General features: G+C 37.3%; 1 protein-coding gene across 1 annotated transcript; it reads left to right on the top strand.

Annotated features, from left to right (window-relative positions):
* Window positions 1–1,095: 1,095 nt before the first annotated feature.
* Window positions 1,096–18,984, top strand: ANXA10 (annexin A10). The gene is made up of 10 exons (XM_049834087.1): window positions 1,096–1,146; window positions 6,046–6,159; window positions 8,007–8,097; window positions 8,733–8,812; window positions 11,633–11,686; window positions 11,812–11,905; window positions 13,329–13,424; window positions 14,083–14,141; window positions 16,225–16,347; window positions 17,166–18,984. The coding sequence occupies exons 1-10, from the start codon at window positions 1,111–1,113 to the stop codon at window positions 17,232–17,234; spliced, it is 816 nt and encodes a 271-aa protein (XP_049690044.1). The 5' UTR covers window positions 1,096–1,110; the 3' UTR covers window positions 17,235–18,984.
* Window positions 18,985–19,355: the final 371 nt, after the last annotated feature.

The following is a 19,355-nucleotide window of genomic DNA, read 5'->3' as shown; positions in this document are numbered from 1 at the left end:
GATGTATAATGAGCTAATACAGACTTCCTCTGCCAACTTAAAAAAGCTAAATGTATTCAAAGTCCAATTACATTTGTGTCAAAATGGAACCTGTCAGTTATAGCTTATGTGATAAAATCTGCCTTACAAACCTGTAATAAGTACAGAATGTGTGTCTGTAACATATAAACAAACATGTATGCCTATATAACAATGACTGGTAGAAACTTGAGAGACTAGCCTACTCCATTCAGATGCTAGCTGATCCCCATGCTTTCCAGCCTCATTCATCTCTGTTACAAGTGTGATAAAGGCAATTGATTGACACTCAGAGATACATTTATGCTGTAATGTCATTAAAATGCTCAGCCATCTGAAATTACCAAAAGCCAACTTTTGGGATGGAAAAAAAATTTAAAATTATAAAATAATTTTCAGAATATGTTAATCGTTATCTTCTTTTTCATAAGCAGTAAATACTGATTCATTATAGAAGTTTAGCAGTATGCTTTAGCCATCAAGAAAAAGCTCATAGGTAACCTTCAACAAAATGCCCTTGGAAATTGGTTAAAATATTATATTTTTTAAAACATCATAACTTATATAGTTCCTCTGAAAATATATATCTTTCAGTTTTTCAACAAATGGTCTAACCATAATTTGCCATCCCCATAAAAGAGATCCCTAATCCTGAAATGACAACTTAATCAATATCAACAGGGCATACAAGTATGACTTCCCAGGCTCAGCCACAAATTCTGCTAGTGTGCCTACTTCTGAATAGATGAAAGCTTCTATCTTTTATTGATGCTTTCAAATCCATTGAGCTTGAGAGAGATGGTGATGCATCTAAGACTACTTCACTTTTTGTTGGTATTATACCAGCAAGTAAAAGGTACATATGCACGGTAAATATAACTGATGTTGGTAAATACCAGTGGGATATTAATTTGTTGATCTATTTTTTTCAAGAAATTAGGATAATGTTCTTGAACAAAGCATGAACAATCACAAATGTAAGTAAATAACAACAGTTTGTTAATTTAGAGTCTGTGTCATGCTTCCTTTACAGGTTGTGAAAAAGATGTGTTGATTGATATCCTAACACAACGTAGCAATTCACAGCGGCTTATGATTGCTGAGGCGTACAGAGACGTGTATGGCAGGGTAAGACAGAGACGTTTTGTACTTTCATTACTTCTCTCTCTCCTGTCTCCAGTGCAGTTGGTCAGCCCTTCTCTCAGGTCAGTCACTGGAACCAAAAGCCTGGCAGACATCTGGCTGGCACCAACAGATTGGCACACAATTTCGCTCATGTAACTATCGATACCTCTGACAGTTTCAAATTGTCATTTATATAGCAGTAGAAATACTTCTGCCACACACAAAGTTAAAAAAAAAAGGGACATGAAAAGTTTCTTCTTCTATAGTTCATTCTACTCCTCTATTGACCAAACCAGTATTTCTGGACAGACTTTTTTCTTCCTCTATGGGCTTTTGGGGGTTTCTGCATTATTTTTTTCAAGTCTTTGGAATACACAATAAAATAGTATTGTATTTGGTTTGAAACACCAAAGAAAAACACCATATCAACAATTACAGGTAGTTGTATCTTACTCACGCACTGATTAACGTTCTCATCTCAAGCAGTGACATTCTCAGACCTCATACCATGTAATCCCATCCATATACTAAGCACAATATTCACCTGAGCTGCTCAATGTCAAATTTGTGAATCTTTGAAAGGTGTTAAAAAAATTTTAAGACATAAAAAGTTAGCATTTTTCCTTCAAATATATTTTATCCATATTTACAGTATATAACAAGATAATTTTTTGTTATACGAGTTCATAAACGTACACAGAAATAGATACCCTCATTCTGTTTCCAGATCTACTACTGCTAATCAAATGACTTTGGGAAAGTTGCAATGTCTGCATTTTCCTCAGTTACCCCAGCTATATAAGGGCAAAAATAACAGCAACTCCTTCTGTAAAATCCCTGTGAAATCTAGTGATGAAAAGTGCTGCATGAAACTAGATACTATTGGAAAGCTAAAGAAAAATGCTGTGATTAAATTGACCAGATGTGCCCTTCCCCTAATAGAAGCCAGCCAAACATTCTAAACAAAATCCAGTTTTCTTCTTTTCCTGAAGCCTGAAAAACTAATGGCTCATTGGAAAATGCCTTGAAGGTCAGTGTAAGCTTGCTATTGAATCAATCAGCATGAAGAAGGACAGTGAGTTTGCAGAAATCCTACCACACAGCCATCAGCAATAATTAGAGCTAGAAATAGTTCATTCAAAACCTCCACATTAACTGCCGATTTGGTAGTCTGTTACACAACCAGTCTGTTAACCAGTAGAACAGTGTATTTTCTTCTATGGGTAGTCGAGCAGTTTTCCAGACAGCCTTTGTGCCACCTGTATACCCAAATACCACACAACTGTTGACCTCTAAATATGCTGAAACACCCCCTTACTCTTCTAGAACTGGGGGGAAAAGGAGAGCTGGATTTAATCAGTGTGGTGGGTTGATTTTGTGTTGTTACTCACCTACAGGAGATCACTGGCTTTATTTGGACCGTTATAAAAAAATCAAACACACAGTATCTGTGATATTTTAGATGCAGCCTTGAATGGATCAGTATGTTTTAAATAGACCATAGAAGAACAATAACTGAATCACAGGTATCCTTACCTGCCAGAGACTGTGACAATGATTGAAATCAGTGGATCTGAATGATTAAAGGTGTTTTTCTATTACAAGATATTTAATAGGCTACCACTACCACTACACATGCAAACCACAAAAGTTCAGTGTTTATCCATGCAACATTTCTGACTGACTTTTAGTTTTACTTATAGAAAACTAAAGCATGTCAAGCTACCCAAAGGTGCCTGTGATAGTAAAGCACCCAAGCCCATTCTTTTCAAGTCTTCATTTATTTCCTTAATCACTGGACAGTGCTCCTTCTCTACTCCATCCATAGCAGCTGGCTGGGGTTTTTTAACCTTTTCTCTAGAGTGTTTCAAATGGACCTATCATTTAAACACGGGAAAACATTTAAAAGCTCCATATCATTTTTTATCTGCCCTCTGATACGTTGTCGTGGTTTAACCCCAGCCGGCAACTAAGCACCACGCAGCCGCTCACTCACTCCCCCCCATCCAGTGGGATGGGGGAGGAAATCGGGAAAAAAGCAAAACTCCTGGGTTGAGATAAGAACGGTTTAATAGAACAGAAGAGAAGAAACTAATAATGATAATGATAACACTAATAAAATGACAACAGTAGTAATAAAAGGATTGGAATGTACAAATGATGCGCAGGGCAATTGCTCACCACCCGCCGACCGACACCCCGCCAGTCCCCGAGCAGCAATTCCCCGCCCCCCCTTCCCAGTTCCTAAACTCGATGGGATGTCCCATGGTATGGAATACACCGTTGGCCAGTTTGGGTCAGGTGCCCTGGTTGTGTCCTGTGCCAACTTCTTGTGCCCTGGCTGGGCTTGAGAAGCTGAAAAATCCTTGACTAGAGTCTAAACACTACTGAGCAACAACTGAAAACATCAGTGTTATCAACATTCTTCGCATGCTGAACTCAAAACACAGCACTGTACCAGCTACTAGGAAGACAGTTAGATCTATCCCAGCTGAAACCAGGACATACGTGAAGATGACCTAGAGATAATACTAATGATATCTCAATAAAGAATTGCCAAATGTCCTTCAGGAATGGAGTTATGATTTGCCATATTTTGTATTCATAGAGAACAATTTTTGACTTGCTCACCACTGATCTATCTGGATTTTTTTTTTCAAATCCAATATAAACAAATAAATAAATCCCTATGAAAACATACCACCTTTAATTTTTTCCTGTCAGCCATATTATGCCAACCTGAAGTGCTACAAAGCCAGTGGCCACAGACCTAAAGATCTAGAACTAAAAAAGCCAAAGAAAACCTCAGATGTCATTTTTACGAATTTCAATCTCTAAAACTATGAATGATAATAGAAGGGAAAGGCAAGCAAACTATTTTTATATTCCAACAATGGGCTACAGAAAATTCTGAAACTTGTGGAACATCTTGCTTATACACACACAATTTTAATTTAAATAAATCTGTTAAGCACTGGGTATGCTTTATAGCACAAGATACATCAAGATACTCGACAGCTTTCCAAAAAACCCACCTAGTTCTACCTTTTGCCATGTGGAAACAGGGGTCAGTACAAATTAGCTCTAATCTAGTTCAGAGATTAAACAGGAATGGTGATTTTTTTGCCTCAGCTGTGACAGCAGATATACTGAAGTGGCTGATCTGGTTAGTGCTCCATGCAGTTTATTTGATTGATCCCTCAAAAATTTGCTATCATCTTAGGCAGGAAACTGCCGAACAGGATGGGATGCATCTTGCCCTGAATTGCAGCAGTTTACACTTCAGAGGATACTTTAGCACACATCAGTGATAGCATTTCACTGGCTGTGATCTGTATTAATGAATATATTGCATTGGGGAAATGTGCCATTTGGCAGTTCCAGCTTGTGACTGGTAAACTCTGCAGGACAGAGAAGACAGACAGCTAGGCAACAACAATTTTAGCCTTTTCAGTTTAATCTATGGTAAAACTGTCAGTCTAATCCTCCACCCTCTTAATTTCAGTTCAATATGGCAGCCACTATGCCCATTCATTTGACAAATGTAAAGTGTGACGCATTAGAAGGAGAAATGTATAAAAAAAAGAAAATAAAACCCTGAACTGGGTGCATTATTCATACATACAGAAAAGCTTTCATCCTTCTTACAATTAGCCTTCAAGGATTTCATATAGCAGAGACAGTTAGGGAATATTGACAACTTAAGAGTTGTCTTTTCTTATTTTTCAATACTTTACTTCCCTTAGTTCTGATTGCAGGAGTAATTTTTAATTAGCATCCATTTGTATTATTAATCCATTTTCCCACAGGCATGTTGTCAGAAGTGAAATGTCTTAACGAATTAATTTCTATTCCATGTGTGATTTAGTGGTTGTCAAATGCATCTAATGTGCATTCACTGAAGACTGCATATGTTTCTTCATCATAAATTTAATTTTTCATGTGTATATGTCCTCCTTCATTGCTACTTTAGCTGCTAATTATATTCAGATATGTATCAAAAACAAAGTACAGGCCTGAAAAAGATGCAGCTCTGAAAACATAACAGTTTATTTCATGGGAACCATTTCTGGTATTCCTTTAAATTCAGACTTAGGTCAGAACATATCTGACAGCTGCCTAGTGCTGTACAGAAAACATAAAAAAAAAAGAGTGCACAAGTATCCTCTTAATCAGAAACACCAACAGTATAACTAACAAGCTTTTGGCGTTTGCAGTGTTTTGAAGGATGCTATCAGGAAAGGGGAGAGTGGGGCGGACATTCTCATCCATTACTCAGCTACCTGGCAAGCAAGTCCTGAGACATGTGGGGGAAGAGAGGGGTTCCTTTTTATTAATCCAGCATCTGTCAAAAGTAGTGAATTCAGTTTGAATGTAATATACATAAACTGAAGCACATAACCTTCCAGTAATCCAAAGCAGGTATTTTTATGTAGTAGGAGCAATATGGATGATTTTTTAAATTATTCACATAGTGAGTAACACTGAAAAAAGCACAAGTCGCCTGCATTCTATGGGATTTGACTTCCAAAGGTGCTTAGCTCTGACAGATTCGCACAGGGAATATGCCAAGGGAAGCTGCAGATGCTCTGCCATGGTATTCAGGTTTCCGAGCCTTTAAGTAGTAGTTGCATTTAAACCCTTGAATTTTCTTCTGTAATCTAATGAACCAAAAATCAACAACCCTATGTGGTCTACTGACTTGTGTGTCTATTGCCATCTCATCCATACTATTAGAAGAAGCATGTACTATCTAAAATTTTAATTTTAGCCAGAATTCATCTTTGATGGTTCATTTTTATTCATTTACAGAAAAAAAAACACTAATACTTTTTTTAAGCTGTCTTAACGAAGTGTGACTACTGAAATAATCCTGTCTGTGTATTTTTTTGTCTTTTCAAGGATCTGATAACGGACCTAAAAGAGAATCTCTCTCATCACTTCAAAGAAGTCATGGTTGGCTTGATGTATCCACCTGCCTCCTATGATGCCCATGAGCTCTGGCATGCCTTGAAGGTACTTGTCAAATTCAGAATTGTTTAGAGTTGCAGTCACTAATTACAGTACTGAACATATGTTAAATTGATTTTTTTGACATTTAAATGGTTGATAAACTGCTGGAAGTTAATACACTGAAATAGCATACTACTACATAGCACACTAGGTCATCAGAAATACAGTGCTATATGAAGTCTATTCATTGGTATGCTAAAACCAGCATAAATAATATCCTTGTCATGTAACAAATACAACCCATTTAACACCTACGGTAAACTCAGTAAATGAATAAGTATTCATACAGGGAAATGTAAGGCCCTGATCGTGCAAGCATTTATGTGTGTTACGAACAAAATTCATTTGAACAGCCAGTGCCATGCACTAAGCCTCCACCTCTGAAAAGACCAATACTTCCTTAGCAGAACATGTCTTTACATAAACACTTACAAATTACTCTGTGACAAAGCAATCATCAGTCCACTCAAACTGAATTGACTGCCCATTTTGAAGAAAATATTTCCTTTTCTTCCCAGGATCTGAGCCTGTGCTCCTTAAACAACTGAAGTTTTGAAACAAACAAAAATTTTTTTTCAAAGATCATGTAATTCATGTGAAATTCATTCCTGCAGGGCATTGTGGAGGCCAAAAGCACAAATCAGTTCATAGAAGACTTCAGTACATTCTTAGAAAACAGTTCCACTGTCCGCTATTGAAAATAATAATCCTTAGCAAATTCCTTCTCAGGAAATTCCTAAATTGCCAATTCCTGGAAAATGGGAAGGCATATCAGAGGTCAACACTGTTTTCCTTTTCTTTCCACGAATAGTTGCTGCTGTCCACTGTCACAAATAAGACACAGATTATACAACTCCGAGCAAGGTGATCTGTCTTACATATTTTGAGAATACCTTATAAAAAAAAATAATTAACACTGTTTTTTCTTGTCCTTCTGACACTTAAACCAATGCACTTTTTAGAACTAGTGATACATTTTTAGTTGCAGTTGGCATTAAAAGGATTGTGAAATATCATTGGTAGCACTGGAAGCATTACTTCTATAAAAATTATTGACAAGATTGCCAAAGTTATATTTTTTCTAAATGTGGCTCAAAGTTAAACTTTCTTATAGTATTCTATCTTGATCTGGATTCATACAGCCAAAGTAAAAAACAGGCCATACATGTCTCCAGGGTCAAACTCAATGTCTTATTCTCCCATTATCCCAAATGCAGAGTACTCACCAACACTATACACGTGCATATCAAAAGCAGCATATGCAGTGTACCTTATGTCAATTCAAGTTTATAAAATTAATTCAAATCCAGTGAGAAAATACAGTGATTTGCAGCACTGCATGCATGGCCATGAGGCTTCCTTTAAATACCAAGTTCTACAGTAGACATTACAGACTGTAACATTCGTAAATAAATTAAAAAAAAAAATAAAAAAAATAGAGGCATAACATAATAGTTGTGCTCATATCTACTTCAGGTTGCCTGAACACTTGCTGGGGATGTATGCTCAATCTTTGCATCTGATTTCTTTCAGCAACTCCTAAATTCTTACTAAAGCTCTAAAATTCTTCCCATTATGTTTCTGTCAACACTAGTATTGCTCCATTCCCCACTTGTTAATGTACATGCTGAAATTCAAATTAAGTAGGAACATATTTGAAATACAGGGTTCTAGTACTAATTTAAAGTCATTTTCTATTTAAACAGGTACACTACGCAGAAGTACACTCTGCATTGCTCCAGCAGAGACTGCTATTCTTTTGTTACTTCTGATAAGCGCAGCATCGCTTTCTTCTAAAAGCTGTGGCTTCTACTAACAACATCTCTTCATATTTACTTCTTTCCACACAGGGAGTAGACACAGAAGAAAACTGTCTAATTGACATACTAGCCTCAAGAACAAATATGGAGATCTTCCAGATGAAAGAAGCCTACTTAATGCGTAATATTTTTTACAAGGGCACAGTAGCAGTTGTACTATGTGTGCTCTGGATGGATGTATTAGCACACATGAAGGAACTGAACTACAAAAATGACTTCTCAATACTACCTGGTTCCCTTCTCCCTCTTCTATGAGTATATAACTTCTGTAACTATATACAAAAGGCTGAAGCAAAATGTTTAAAGTTGAAAATACACCATAGTGGTTTTGAAATCTATTACTGCCTATGACATATGAAACACCTGGAAGCCACATCTGGGCATTCTCAGAAACTTTTGCACTCTTTATTCAAAAAAGTATCTACGCCGTCTTCCTTCAAAAAGTGTTTACTCAGGCTGGACACTCCACTCGCACAACAGCAGCAGTGGTGGGGCTGCGCCCATGGGTGGGTGGGTGGGTGGGAGGACAGGTGAGCCGGGGCAGCAGCTGAGGCCCCCTGGCAGGACCTAGACAGACCTGCCAGCCCCATGGCGAGGTCCATGTAGGACCTGCGTGGGTTACTGTGGAATAATCACCATAGAAAATGGAGTAGTATTTGCACCTTATTTATTTATCCTTTGTTCGCTAATCTTAATTAGTACTTTTCAGAGCATGTTCATTTGTGATTTAGATTGTATGTTTTTGGTTTAACCTAGAATATAATAATGATCTTCAACAAGATATTGATTCTGAGACTTCTGGTCACTTCAGAGATACGCTCATGAACCTTGCGCAGGTACTGTAAAAAAAAGTAATATGACTTACAGTTCTAGAAAGTTCATAATAACTTTTGATACTATTTGAGAAGTCTTAAATTTTAAGATGACCGTGGTTAAAGCTAGTTCAACAGGACTACACTTTAAGAGAGGGGGCGAAAGCAGGAGAGGAATAGAACTTGAATTCCTTCATCTACTTTGACTTTGGCTTTGGCTTTCAGATGGAGGCAAAGGTCAACAGACTATTTTATTAAGACCCTGGATATTCAACTGCTGACCCTCTGCTCACTCTCTCTCATCTCAAAAGGAGTCTACTTGCATGTACAAATGAGACTTTCATTTTTAAAGCTCTGTTTTCTCCATGGTTAGAATATATGGCTCATAATCCAGTCTAGGCATTATGCAAAAATGGAGATTTATCCATATTTGACTATGAAAGAAAGTATTAAATAGTTCTCTGTTTTAAACTTTATGTTCTTTGTGCTGCTGCATATGCTAAATCACAATATGTTTGCAAGCAGGCAAATGAATTATCACCATCACACACCAACTTTTGCAGTTTTACCAATTTGTACTTTTATGCAACAAAGTTGGTCATCCTTGTCAGATCATGAGTTCCCATTCTCATTGTACTCACTGTGCTTATTATCTTAAAAATCTTTTGTAAACCAGAATAACAAATAATGAAAAAAGGACTGCCAGGAGATAACAGCATACGTAAGGTACATCTGTATTTTTACATATGTGTCTGGTGAAAAGGTTCTTAACTAAGATTTAAAATAGCAGCAGGCTTCACTGAGGTACAGAGATAAAGAGCAGATGTTTCAAATGTAGAAGCTATAAACAGGAAATATTTTTTTCTAATGTTGGGTGTTTTTTCCCCCTAATAATGAAAATTCTTCCTTGATTAAAAATGAAGAGCTACAGGTTAAGCAACCTCACTTCTCATCTTTATTAAAACCATAGTACACATTTTACTTGCCAAAAGAACAAATTTAAAATAAATTATCTGAGACATTATTAGTCCTTATTTTCTTAAACCGCAGATACTGATAGAGGCCTGAAATCAGAAACTTCTTAGCTAACAAGATCTAACTGCTATTTTTCTCAAGATAAAGAAGAGTTGCAGGGAGTTCCAACTTTACTCAGTTATACTGTATACTTTGAAGACTGTTAGTTGAATCATCCATGTTTGGATATGATCTTATATTAAAACTCAGCGATATTTCTTTAAAATATATCCTTTCTAGTTCTAGCACCATGCAACTTGCAGATTATTCTATAGCAACATTTCCACTGCATCCTTTAATGCTTTTTTCAGACACTCTTTGCTTTGATTTCTGTTAAATCTTGGGATTGATGACACACACATCTGACTACAGATAGAAGTAAATGTGCTTCACATATGGAGAGCAAACTATTCAATTGCCATAGTGTGGTATTTACACAGGTCCACACTGAGGTACATTAGAAGTTATCGGTTATAGTCCTTCCTAAATAAATTAACAGAGTTACAAATTCAGGCTAACTAGCATTCTAGTATGAGACAAACAGATTTTTATTCTAATTCTCTTTTTTTAGGCATTAATTGAATTATGATCATTTTCTCCAATTTAAAAAATAACTATACATATTGTGGGATTCTCCAGCAAAACTATGCCAAGAGCAGTCACTGTTAAATGTTACTGGGGAAAGTGGGTGTTTGACTCATGTAGAGTATTATTTAACTTATTTTATTGTTCGTTTGTCTTTCTTTTTTTCCTGTGTTTTCTCATGTATGTAACTTTATGCAGTCATTCCAGCATAATTTCCTTCAAGTAATTTATCTTGTTACGAGGAATTCCACTGTGTGAAATTCTTACAATTTAATTAAAATATAAATTAACATTTTTAACAGGAAAGAGCTACAAATCAGTCATGCTACAAGTTGACAGCCAATACTTAATTTTAATCCTCCCTTTCACATATAGGGTAAAATGCCTGTAAATTTTAATCTAAATTGCTTCAAACACATATCATTAAGGCAGTGATTACATGCAGCTTGAGATTGTTGAGGGTTCTGCAACCAAGGCTGATTTGTATCCTTACAAGACAATTATAGTTAAAAAAGCAATTCCAAAAGTTGTGTGCTCTTCTCTTTTTCTAACTATATAATTCAGATCATAGCGTGTTTACTAAGGCATATCAGCTTGATTTGTGTAACCGAAAAACTATTAAATGTATGGGAAAATTAAGTATTCTTCTGTGGTTTATGTATCAATGTTGTCAAACAATTTCCTAGTCTTGAATCTTAATTTTAGAGGATGATTACAAGCAAGCAAAATCTCAATTTTGTTGATGTGCTTGCTCCTATGGTTTGTGCAGGGAGAAAAAAAAACCTGAGAAAAGATTCTTCTGGTAATACGCATATTGATAACAAATAATCAGCGAATTACAAATGTTACTCTTATCCTTGTTTTCCCCTCATAGTTACCTATTATAGTAAGCAATGTAACATCTATAATACTGGCAATGGTGGTGGGATGGTGGTGGTAAGGTAAAAGCTTATTTAAAATGGGACTAAAAATGGGATCGGTTTATCCACTTTGCCCATTTCTTCCTCCCACAAGACCGTTTGTCATTCCAGAGTTCCTCTTCTTAGAGGAAATGAAGACACAACATGACAACTTGAGGATATTTTCTACAGTTGCAAATTCAACCATCGAATACACTGATCCAATCTAAAAGCCCATATATGTTATCTCAAGAAATTAAACGTAACTTCATATACAGACAACTTTATATTCCTACAGTCTTTTAGGATTTAACTTTTGAAGAAAACGTATCTTTTTTTCCCCCAGGGAACAAGGATGGAAGGATATGCAGATCCTTCTACAGCTGCTCAAGATGCAATGGTAAATATAGTCAGATGTGAACTTCTCAAACATAAAAAAAAAAAGAACAAATACAAACGTTGAAAAGTAATTTAGGCATTACTTAAAATCTTTTGCCTTTTTTTTTCCTTTTTCTGGTATATTAGATTCTATGGGAAGCATGTCAGCAGAAAACAGGCGAACACAAAAACTTGCTGCAAATGATTCTCTGCAACAAGAGTTACCAGCAGTTGTGGATGGGTAATCCAGTGGTTCAACTGTTTCAACACAGATTGGAAAGGAAAAATCTGCCTTGCTAAAAAACCCATGGTTTACATACCAAGAAGCTCAGTATGCAGCAGGGTATTAGCCTGAAACCTAAGTGTGAACTGTTGGAGGTCTCAGACTCCCACTGATGTTAATGGGATTTTGGAAGTAATGCAAAACTGAACTTTGCGTGATGACTACCAGCAGCTGTAGATAGAACAGACAGACATCAGGATGCCTAGTAACAGAGGGAAGAATGCACCATCAAAGAAAGGCATAGGCTATGGCTGCACTGAGTTTATACATGACACAACAGAATGAGGCAAAGTTTTCTTAACTAGTCTCTTCATTTTTCCTAAGTAACTCTTTGTGTGAGCGGAAACACCTTGGGAGAGGCAGTTGGAGTATTTTCAACAAATGTTTGGATGTGAAAACACACTGCTGTGTTGAAGCTTTTCCCCAGAAGTTTCAAAGAAGTTTTTGATGGGACCACTTCAGGGTCCACATTCGCTCTCTCATAATGAACATACACACAGAAACATAATGGGACATTTTTATTTAAAATAGATAATCAGACATAATTACAGATTGCAAGAAATTTACGTGAGATCATCCAGACCTTCCACTTCAGAAAAGAAACCTGTTGTATCCGTTTGGTAACAAGTTTATCACTGTGCAGCCAGCTGTATTTTTTATGCCGACTTCTAACAGTAGCTTAGAACTACTTTGCTGTCACGGATCAACAAATTCTCCTGTCATGACTTCTGTAAGGCTGGTGATGATAGGATTAACATAATGCAACACACCTGCTTATGCTCTACTCTCTTTCTGTAAGAGATTTGAGGGCTCTGTAATGTAGTCCTCCCTAAGTTTTGTAGTAAGCAGCGAGTTGAAAATTTTCCTCCTTCCCTAAAGAAGTAAGCACGCCCTGTATATTTGTGTGTGTCAGTCTGCATACCTGCACTATCCAGAGAGTGGCCACGTCTGGATACTAACATGTTATGCATGTCACGCCATGGCTTCTTGTCACAATCTGTGAATCTCTGGCCAGTTTTAGACAAGCTAAGCAAGGAAGTTGTCTTAATGACATGACATTCTTACATGTATTGTAAAGAGAGGTTGCTAGATAGAGAATTTATTAAAGCTTCCAGTGAAACAGAGGCTTTGGCGTGCATTCATTTTATACTGTGTACTGGAGAACCCAGAAAGAATGTCCTGGAAGCCAGGTTTCAGGCTACTCATTTAGATTGCCTTACCTGGAAGATAGAAACATAATGAAACACTGAAAATAAATAGGGGAAAAAATAAACTCAATATTTATAGTACTGGGGGAAGCAGGGAAAAAAAAAGGCAAGTTGATCACTACTAATGAACTAGAATAAAGCAAGATTTCTTCCCCCCCCTCCCCCCCTCCAAGTTTTCCAGGAGTTCCAAAATATCTCCGGGCAAGACATAGTAGATGCCATTAACGAATGTTATGATGGATACTTTCAAGAATTACTGGTTGCAATAGGTAATGTAAAAATATTTATTTTATACTAGCAGTAATCTCATAATAAATATCTAGTATGGTATCTCTGATGCATCAAGAATATTATTCTTCTGATATTTTTATCTACTTTCCTATATTGTATAATTAAATTTTCAGAGATAATTAGAAAATAATATTTGAACTACTTTTCCATGTTTGTGTAAAACTAAAAATGTATATATGCAGCATTAGATTCTGACTGAGCAGAATTACTATCTGTTCTTTATTTGATAACAAATTTTGTGTGATCACTGATAACTGCATTACCAACTGATTCTACACATATTAAATAATTGGCAAAGTTTTCAGGACTTCAGTGGTATATAAACAAGTTCCAAGCTTTATGTGCCTTTGTTTTCCATTTATAGAATAAGGATAATAATATTTCTACAAAGATGTCATGTAAGCATATTCACTGATATTTAATATGGCCTTCGATGCAACAGTAATGAGTACCCACCCAAAATAAGTGCCAGACCTTTTAAATTGTGAATATAGTTATGGTTGTGAAAACTGGTAGCTTAATTTTAAGCTGAGTCATGGACAGCACTACCCAGCTTTATATTTCAAGGAGCATAAAGCCAACAGAAATTCTTTTATAATAATCTTAGGTTTACTTGTTGCAACTCTTCTCTCCTAGTTCTCTGTGTTCGTGACAAGCCTTCCTATTTTGCTTACAGGCTTTATAATGCAATTCACGTAAGTAGTCTTTCTTTTTCACATACCATAAAAAGTAGCCTCCTATTTTTTTGTTTGCTTGATTATTCTTAAGCAAGTCCTTACAAATCAGTCAGTTCAATCTTTAAGGTGTGATTGCGTGGTTTAAAACTGTTGGTATCTACATAAATTTCAAAGCAGTAGTGCCTAAGCAACAGTTAGGATTTAACGGTAACAGTAAAAAGTTAAATATATAGATTCCTTTTAAAAAAATCTGTCTGGTGTCAATTTTTTTTTTTTTTTTTTTTTTTTTAATTTAAACCCTTTTTTTCCTATGGATTGTATCTCCCCCTGCTGTGCAGAACTCAATGTGCACTTTTCATACTACGTAATTTTTGTCTCTAGAGATTCAGTAAGTATCACTAAAAATGAAATCATGAATTAATGTTACATAAAAACAAATGGTCATGTTTTCTTGTGGGGCTCAATGTATATACATAGATTCTTTTATCTTTGTGTGTAAGTGCTAACAATCTAAAACAAATGAGTGCCAAGAAGAAATGTGGGTACATGCAAAGAAACACCTACAAATTCTTCTTACTAGAGGTCGCTGAAGACATTTTCTTTTGTTTTTCATTCATCAGTGAAAATAATGATGCGTTATGTTATATAAAAAATAAAGCACAATCTTTTAAGCCTAATCTTTTAAGTGTAATCTTTAGAAGATGGTCATAAAAGCCAGCCATGGGTAAAATGTGAAATATCATCTGAGAGCTGGAATGGCAAAGATAGGATTCAAGCCAGAACCATTGAACAGAACTTTTCAGCAACACTTCAGCAGTGTCCCAGTATCCTCTTCCAGATACTGCCACTACTGCTGTCCCCTGTTTCAGCTAAACCAGCAACAGGGGCAGCAAAGAACCAAAGAAAATCCTGGGGGCTGAGAGGAAGAGGCCGTATTTTGTCTGAATGGTCAAAAGAGGATTCTGGCACGTGACATGAAAAAGGTTTGCCAAAAGTACCAGGAAATACCAGCTATCAGGAAAAGGGATGTTTCTCATAGGCCCTGTATCAAGACCGCTTTTCAAGTTAAAACCTCATTTTTAATTTTAGGAAATATCACATAGATAGTTTTCTTCTTTATTATATTCAGATGATGTATCTGCTGCAGGAAGAAGTTTTCAATGATTAAGAATAAACGTTTGCATTTTGCTTTAATTAATATTTTACTCTGTTTTATCTAAGTGTTTTAATGAACACAAAAGAAATGCAAAAATTTAAAATAGTGTCTGTTTTTGCAGTGAAGTTATGTCCAGATTATACCAAAAGCTTTTTATACGTCCATTTATAATACAGTATAATAAAACCCACCCAGGATTCTAATACTCGAAATAATAGTCCGTAATGGTTTATAAGGAAGATTTTAAAGTAGCCATCAAACATGTATCAAATTCTGTATATGCAGCTTTTTAACATATCTCATTACTTGTTTTTTGAAGAAGAAGATTTCAATATCAATGGCTAGTCGATAAAATTATGATTTAGCTTTAAGCAATCTAAACTGGTCATCAGTCATCCCAACCCTAAATGTTTTGATTACTCTTACTGCCACTAGATGTCCCCATTCTCCACACAATTACAATATGAAAATTTATTCAGAAAGTTGAAATAAACCACAGCTGAATACAAGCTATGTAAATTCTAAATCAATAGTTAAAAATCTCACAGAATTCACATTCAGCAGCAGTTGTGAAATAGATTATTAGCTTCAGTGTAGTCTGAATGGACTCCACAACAACAATCACAACAGCTACCTACAAACTGAATACCTAAGACTACTGACAAAAGTTCATCGGGTTTTTGTTTTTAAAAGTTTCAGTGCATGGTTAAAACACTGATATATGGGGAAACTCTGTTATTCAGTAACATGAATTCTATTATCTGAGCATGTGAAAATTCTGTAGGATAAAACCTTTGAATGCTTAGACTCCTTTAAAATCTATGATATCTTTATGGGTAGACTAATAAATTGGCTTATCTATTACATATTCATATGAGCATATACGGATGGGCAAACACATACTGTCCAACTGTCAAGTTGCCTCTCATCTTCTTTTCTTTTTAGGACTTAGGGTTTCACAATAAAACAGTTATAAGGATTCTCATTGCCAGGAGTGAGATTGACTTGATGAATATACGACAGCGATACAAAGAGAGATATGGAAAATCACTCTTTCACGACATTAAAGTAAGTTTTTACAGACTTTTGCATCTGTTCAGCACTGGCACCACACAGACTGTGCCAAGCCCTACCAGAAATATACAAAGGGTTAATCTCCATTCAATCACTTGGGTTTAAAAAAAAAGTAACGTATAAAAACAATAAGCTATCTTTTCACTGCCTCGGGCTGACTTCAGTAAGTGAGCAGTGAATTCTCAGCTCACTCTCATACTATGTCTTTTTGTCCCTCACCAAGAGCAAGAAGAGGATATAAACAGGGCAGGACAGTGAATGCTGAGGAACAATTTGCATGAATAGTTGCTACACTAATTGATACCATTTTCTTTGACACCGCCCTGCAAGGTTAGCCTGATACCACTTTCATGCAAAATTGAAATAAAAATCTGGTTTTATCCTTGTGCTTAGGTAGTATCAACCTTCAGAAAAACTATTACTCTTGTACTCTTGCTCTGTACCTTAAAACAAACACTGTTTAATTGTAGAAAAATGACTCTTGCTAGGACACTTTACCTTTTTTATGATGCTATAATCCAACCGTAAGATGTGCAGTAACCATAAGAAATTGCTCATGATTTTTTGGTATTGAACTTGAGAAGAATTAAACAGGTTTGATCCAACCTTTCAAAGGTAGATTGTTTCAAGGTGCCCACGCAACCAAAGCCCGAGGTATGTGAAATCAGAAAAATCTTGGCCTAAAATCCTTATGAAAACACAGTAATGTTTTACAAAACCTTACAACACCAGTCTAGTCCTTATCACACACCAAGAAAAGAAAAATTAAGAAAATGTACAGTCACAGAAATGTGGTGTTTTTTTTCTTGCAGCATTTTGCTTCAGGGCATTATGAGAGTGCTTTACTCGCTATCTGTGCTGGTGATGCTGAAGATTATTAAGGAAGAAGAATATGAACTTCGAAGGCTGTATAAATCTATTTTAAATAGAAATTGAAGCTATACACAATACATTAACTGGAAGAGATCCCTATTCTACATAAAAGAACACAAAAATCAGTGCTATACATTTGCTAAGTATTTCTTGAGACAGGAAAACATTTTGGCAGGAACATGGTCTTATCCCTAGTTCTAATTAATATTTCTGTTTGTATGGTTAATGTCAATTAATGAAGCAAGTAGTAAAGTAACTCCATGTAAGCGTATGTTTATCATTTAGTCTCGCAACATCCCAAACATTAGACAATAGGCTCTGGAAGAACCTATTCAATTCCACGCTGGAGAGAAAAAACAAAGGTTTTGCTTTATTTACTTTTAGCAGCATGACTTCTTCCTTTAAGTAGTTTTTTTCTTTTCTTTCACACTTCTTATACCTCATACTCTATGCTCCTGAACACTATTATTTTAGTTACTATCAAAGTAAGCATCTGCCCCAGTCTATTAATCAGTCACTCACCAAAGAGTGCTTTTGTATTCTCTTTCATTTAGCCTACGTACTTAATGGCATTTCCCCTTTCCCATTCGAAACGAAAGCAAAAATTAGAATCAGGTATCCCAAACCATTCTTGATTTAGTGCCACGCACTAGAGGCCCCTGGAAGACGAAGCATTACGTAGCTTTGAGCGGAGAAATTCCAGAGGATTAAACGCTGAAATTCTATTTGCGCCTCTCTCATTTTAATCATTAATTGAATACTGACCTTCAGAGCACTGAGGTATTTCATTAATTGAATACTGACCTTCAGAGCACTGAGGTATTTCCAGGATGCCCCAGATGGTATAATTCAGGAGTTGACTAGTAGTAGGTAACACCGCACCTCCAAATGAGGCTGAAGGATGCAGTGCTCCTCAGAATACCAGCAAACGCAGTCTGACAGCATCTGGTGACAACTACTACTCCTACCACAACGGGGAAAGGCCGCAAAGCCTGGCTTCAAGTCTTCATCCCACAGGAAAACACGACGCTGCTTTTAAGTACCCCGAGCCTATTCAATGCAGCCTATCGATGAGACTTTCCAGCCTGTGTATTTGTACCTCCTGTCAGTCTCTTACGTAAACAGACATAAGGGAAAATGTGGTACGACTCACTAAATGAACTGCCCTTTGTTCTTCTCCTGCAGCTACCAAGGTTTCCAACTTGATACGGACATTTTAGGGTGTTTTTTTAAACAGGTACTTTCTGCAAGTATGGCTCCTTATGACTGCATAAAGCACTACTATAAAAACATACGAATCCGCTTTTATGCTGTTTGCACCTGTCCCCTCCCTCGGTCTGTGAGAACAACGTTACTTTCTGTGCATCTTGCCTTTTTGCAAATACTGACTTTATGTTACAAACCTACTGATTTAAAATAAACTTGAAATTTCAGTTGAGTCCTTCTCGCGTTTGACACATTTCAAAATATTTCAGGTGGATAATGTAATCGTTAAGGCAGAACTTTGGAAGGAACGGCTCTGGGAAGAAAAATAAAGCAGGAACAAAACCGAGAACGAGATGAGCGCTATCCCGGTCTGTCAGCAGTAACAAAACCCTAAGCTTCGGTTGCATCACGATTTTGCAACTGTACGTAGAGGTAGCTAATAACAGCCGTACCTCAGCACTGGGGAGCTACTTCGCTTTAACTCTGTGTACGTGCAGACGGGAACGCGGACACCTCTCTCAACCGCAAACGCCCTGTTCACGCGGTGCTTCCCACAGCACGAGGCCCCCCTCCCCCCCCCCCCCCCCCCCCGCAAAACGCAGAGCGGGAATTCCGCGCAGAGCCTGTCACAAAATGGCGGCGGCGGCGGCGGCGCTAAGGCCCCGCAGGCGTCCCGGGGCGCAGCCACTCACAGGCCGGGCAGGGGGGCGGGCCCCAGCGGGCCCCGCCGCGCCGCGCCCCGCCCCACGCCGCCGGCGAGGCGCGGCCGGGCCACCGGTCGCACACGGTCAGCTCCGCGCCCCGCCCCGCCCCGTCCCTGTGGCGCCGCCTCACTCCCTTCTTCTGCCCTGACTGGGAGGCGGCGCTGTCAGTCTCGCGCCTTCCCCAATCGCCACCGCGTCGTGTCCCCTTGCCCCGCCCCG

The sequence above is a fragment of the Accipiter gentilis genome, chromosome 3, assembly GCF_929443795.1.
Source record: "Accipiter gentilis chromosome 3, bAccGen1.1, whole genome shotgun sequence".
In the NCBI taxonomy this organism is placed as follows: Eukaryota; Metazoa; Chordata; class Aves; order Accipitriformes; family Accipitridae; genus Astur; species Astur gentilis.
Note: the sequence above shows the minus strand (reverse complement) of the source record. Positions and strands in the feature narration are given on the sequence as shown.

Bases quoted from the DNA above. Each gene is read 5' to 3' on its own strand.
- ANXA10 (XM_049834087.1), top strand. From the start codon at position 1,111: ATGATTGCTGAGGCGTACAGAGACGTGTATGGCAGG. The intron at 8,098-8,732 runs GTAATATTTTTT...GGTTTAACCTAG, and splicing joins GAAAGAAGCCTACTTAATGC to AATATAATAATGATCTTCAA. The intron at 16,348-17,165 runs GTAAGTTTTTAC...TTTTTCTTGCAG, and splicing joins CACTCTTTCACGACATTAAA to CATTTTGCTTCAGGGCATTA.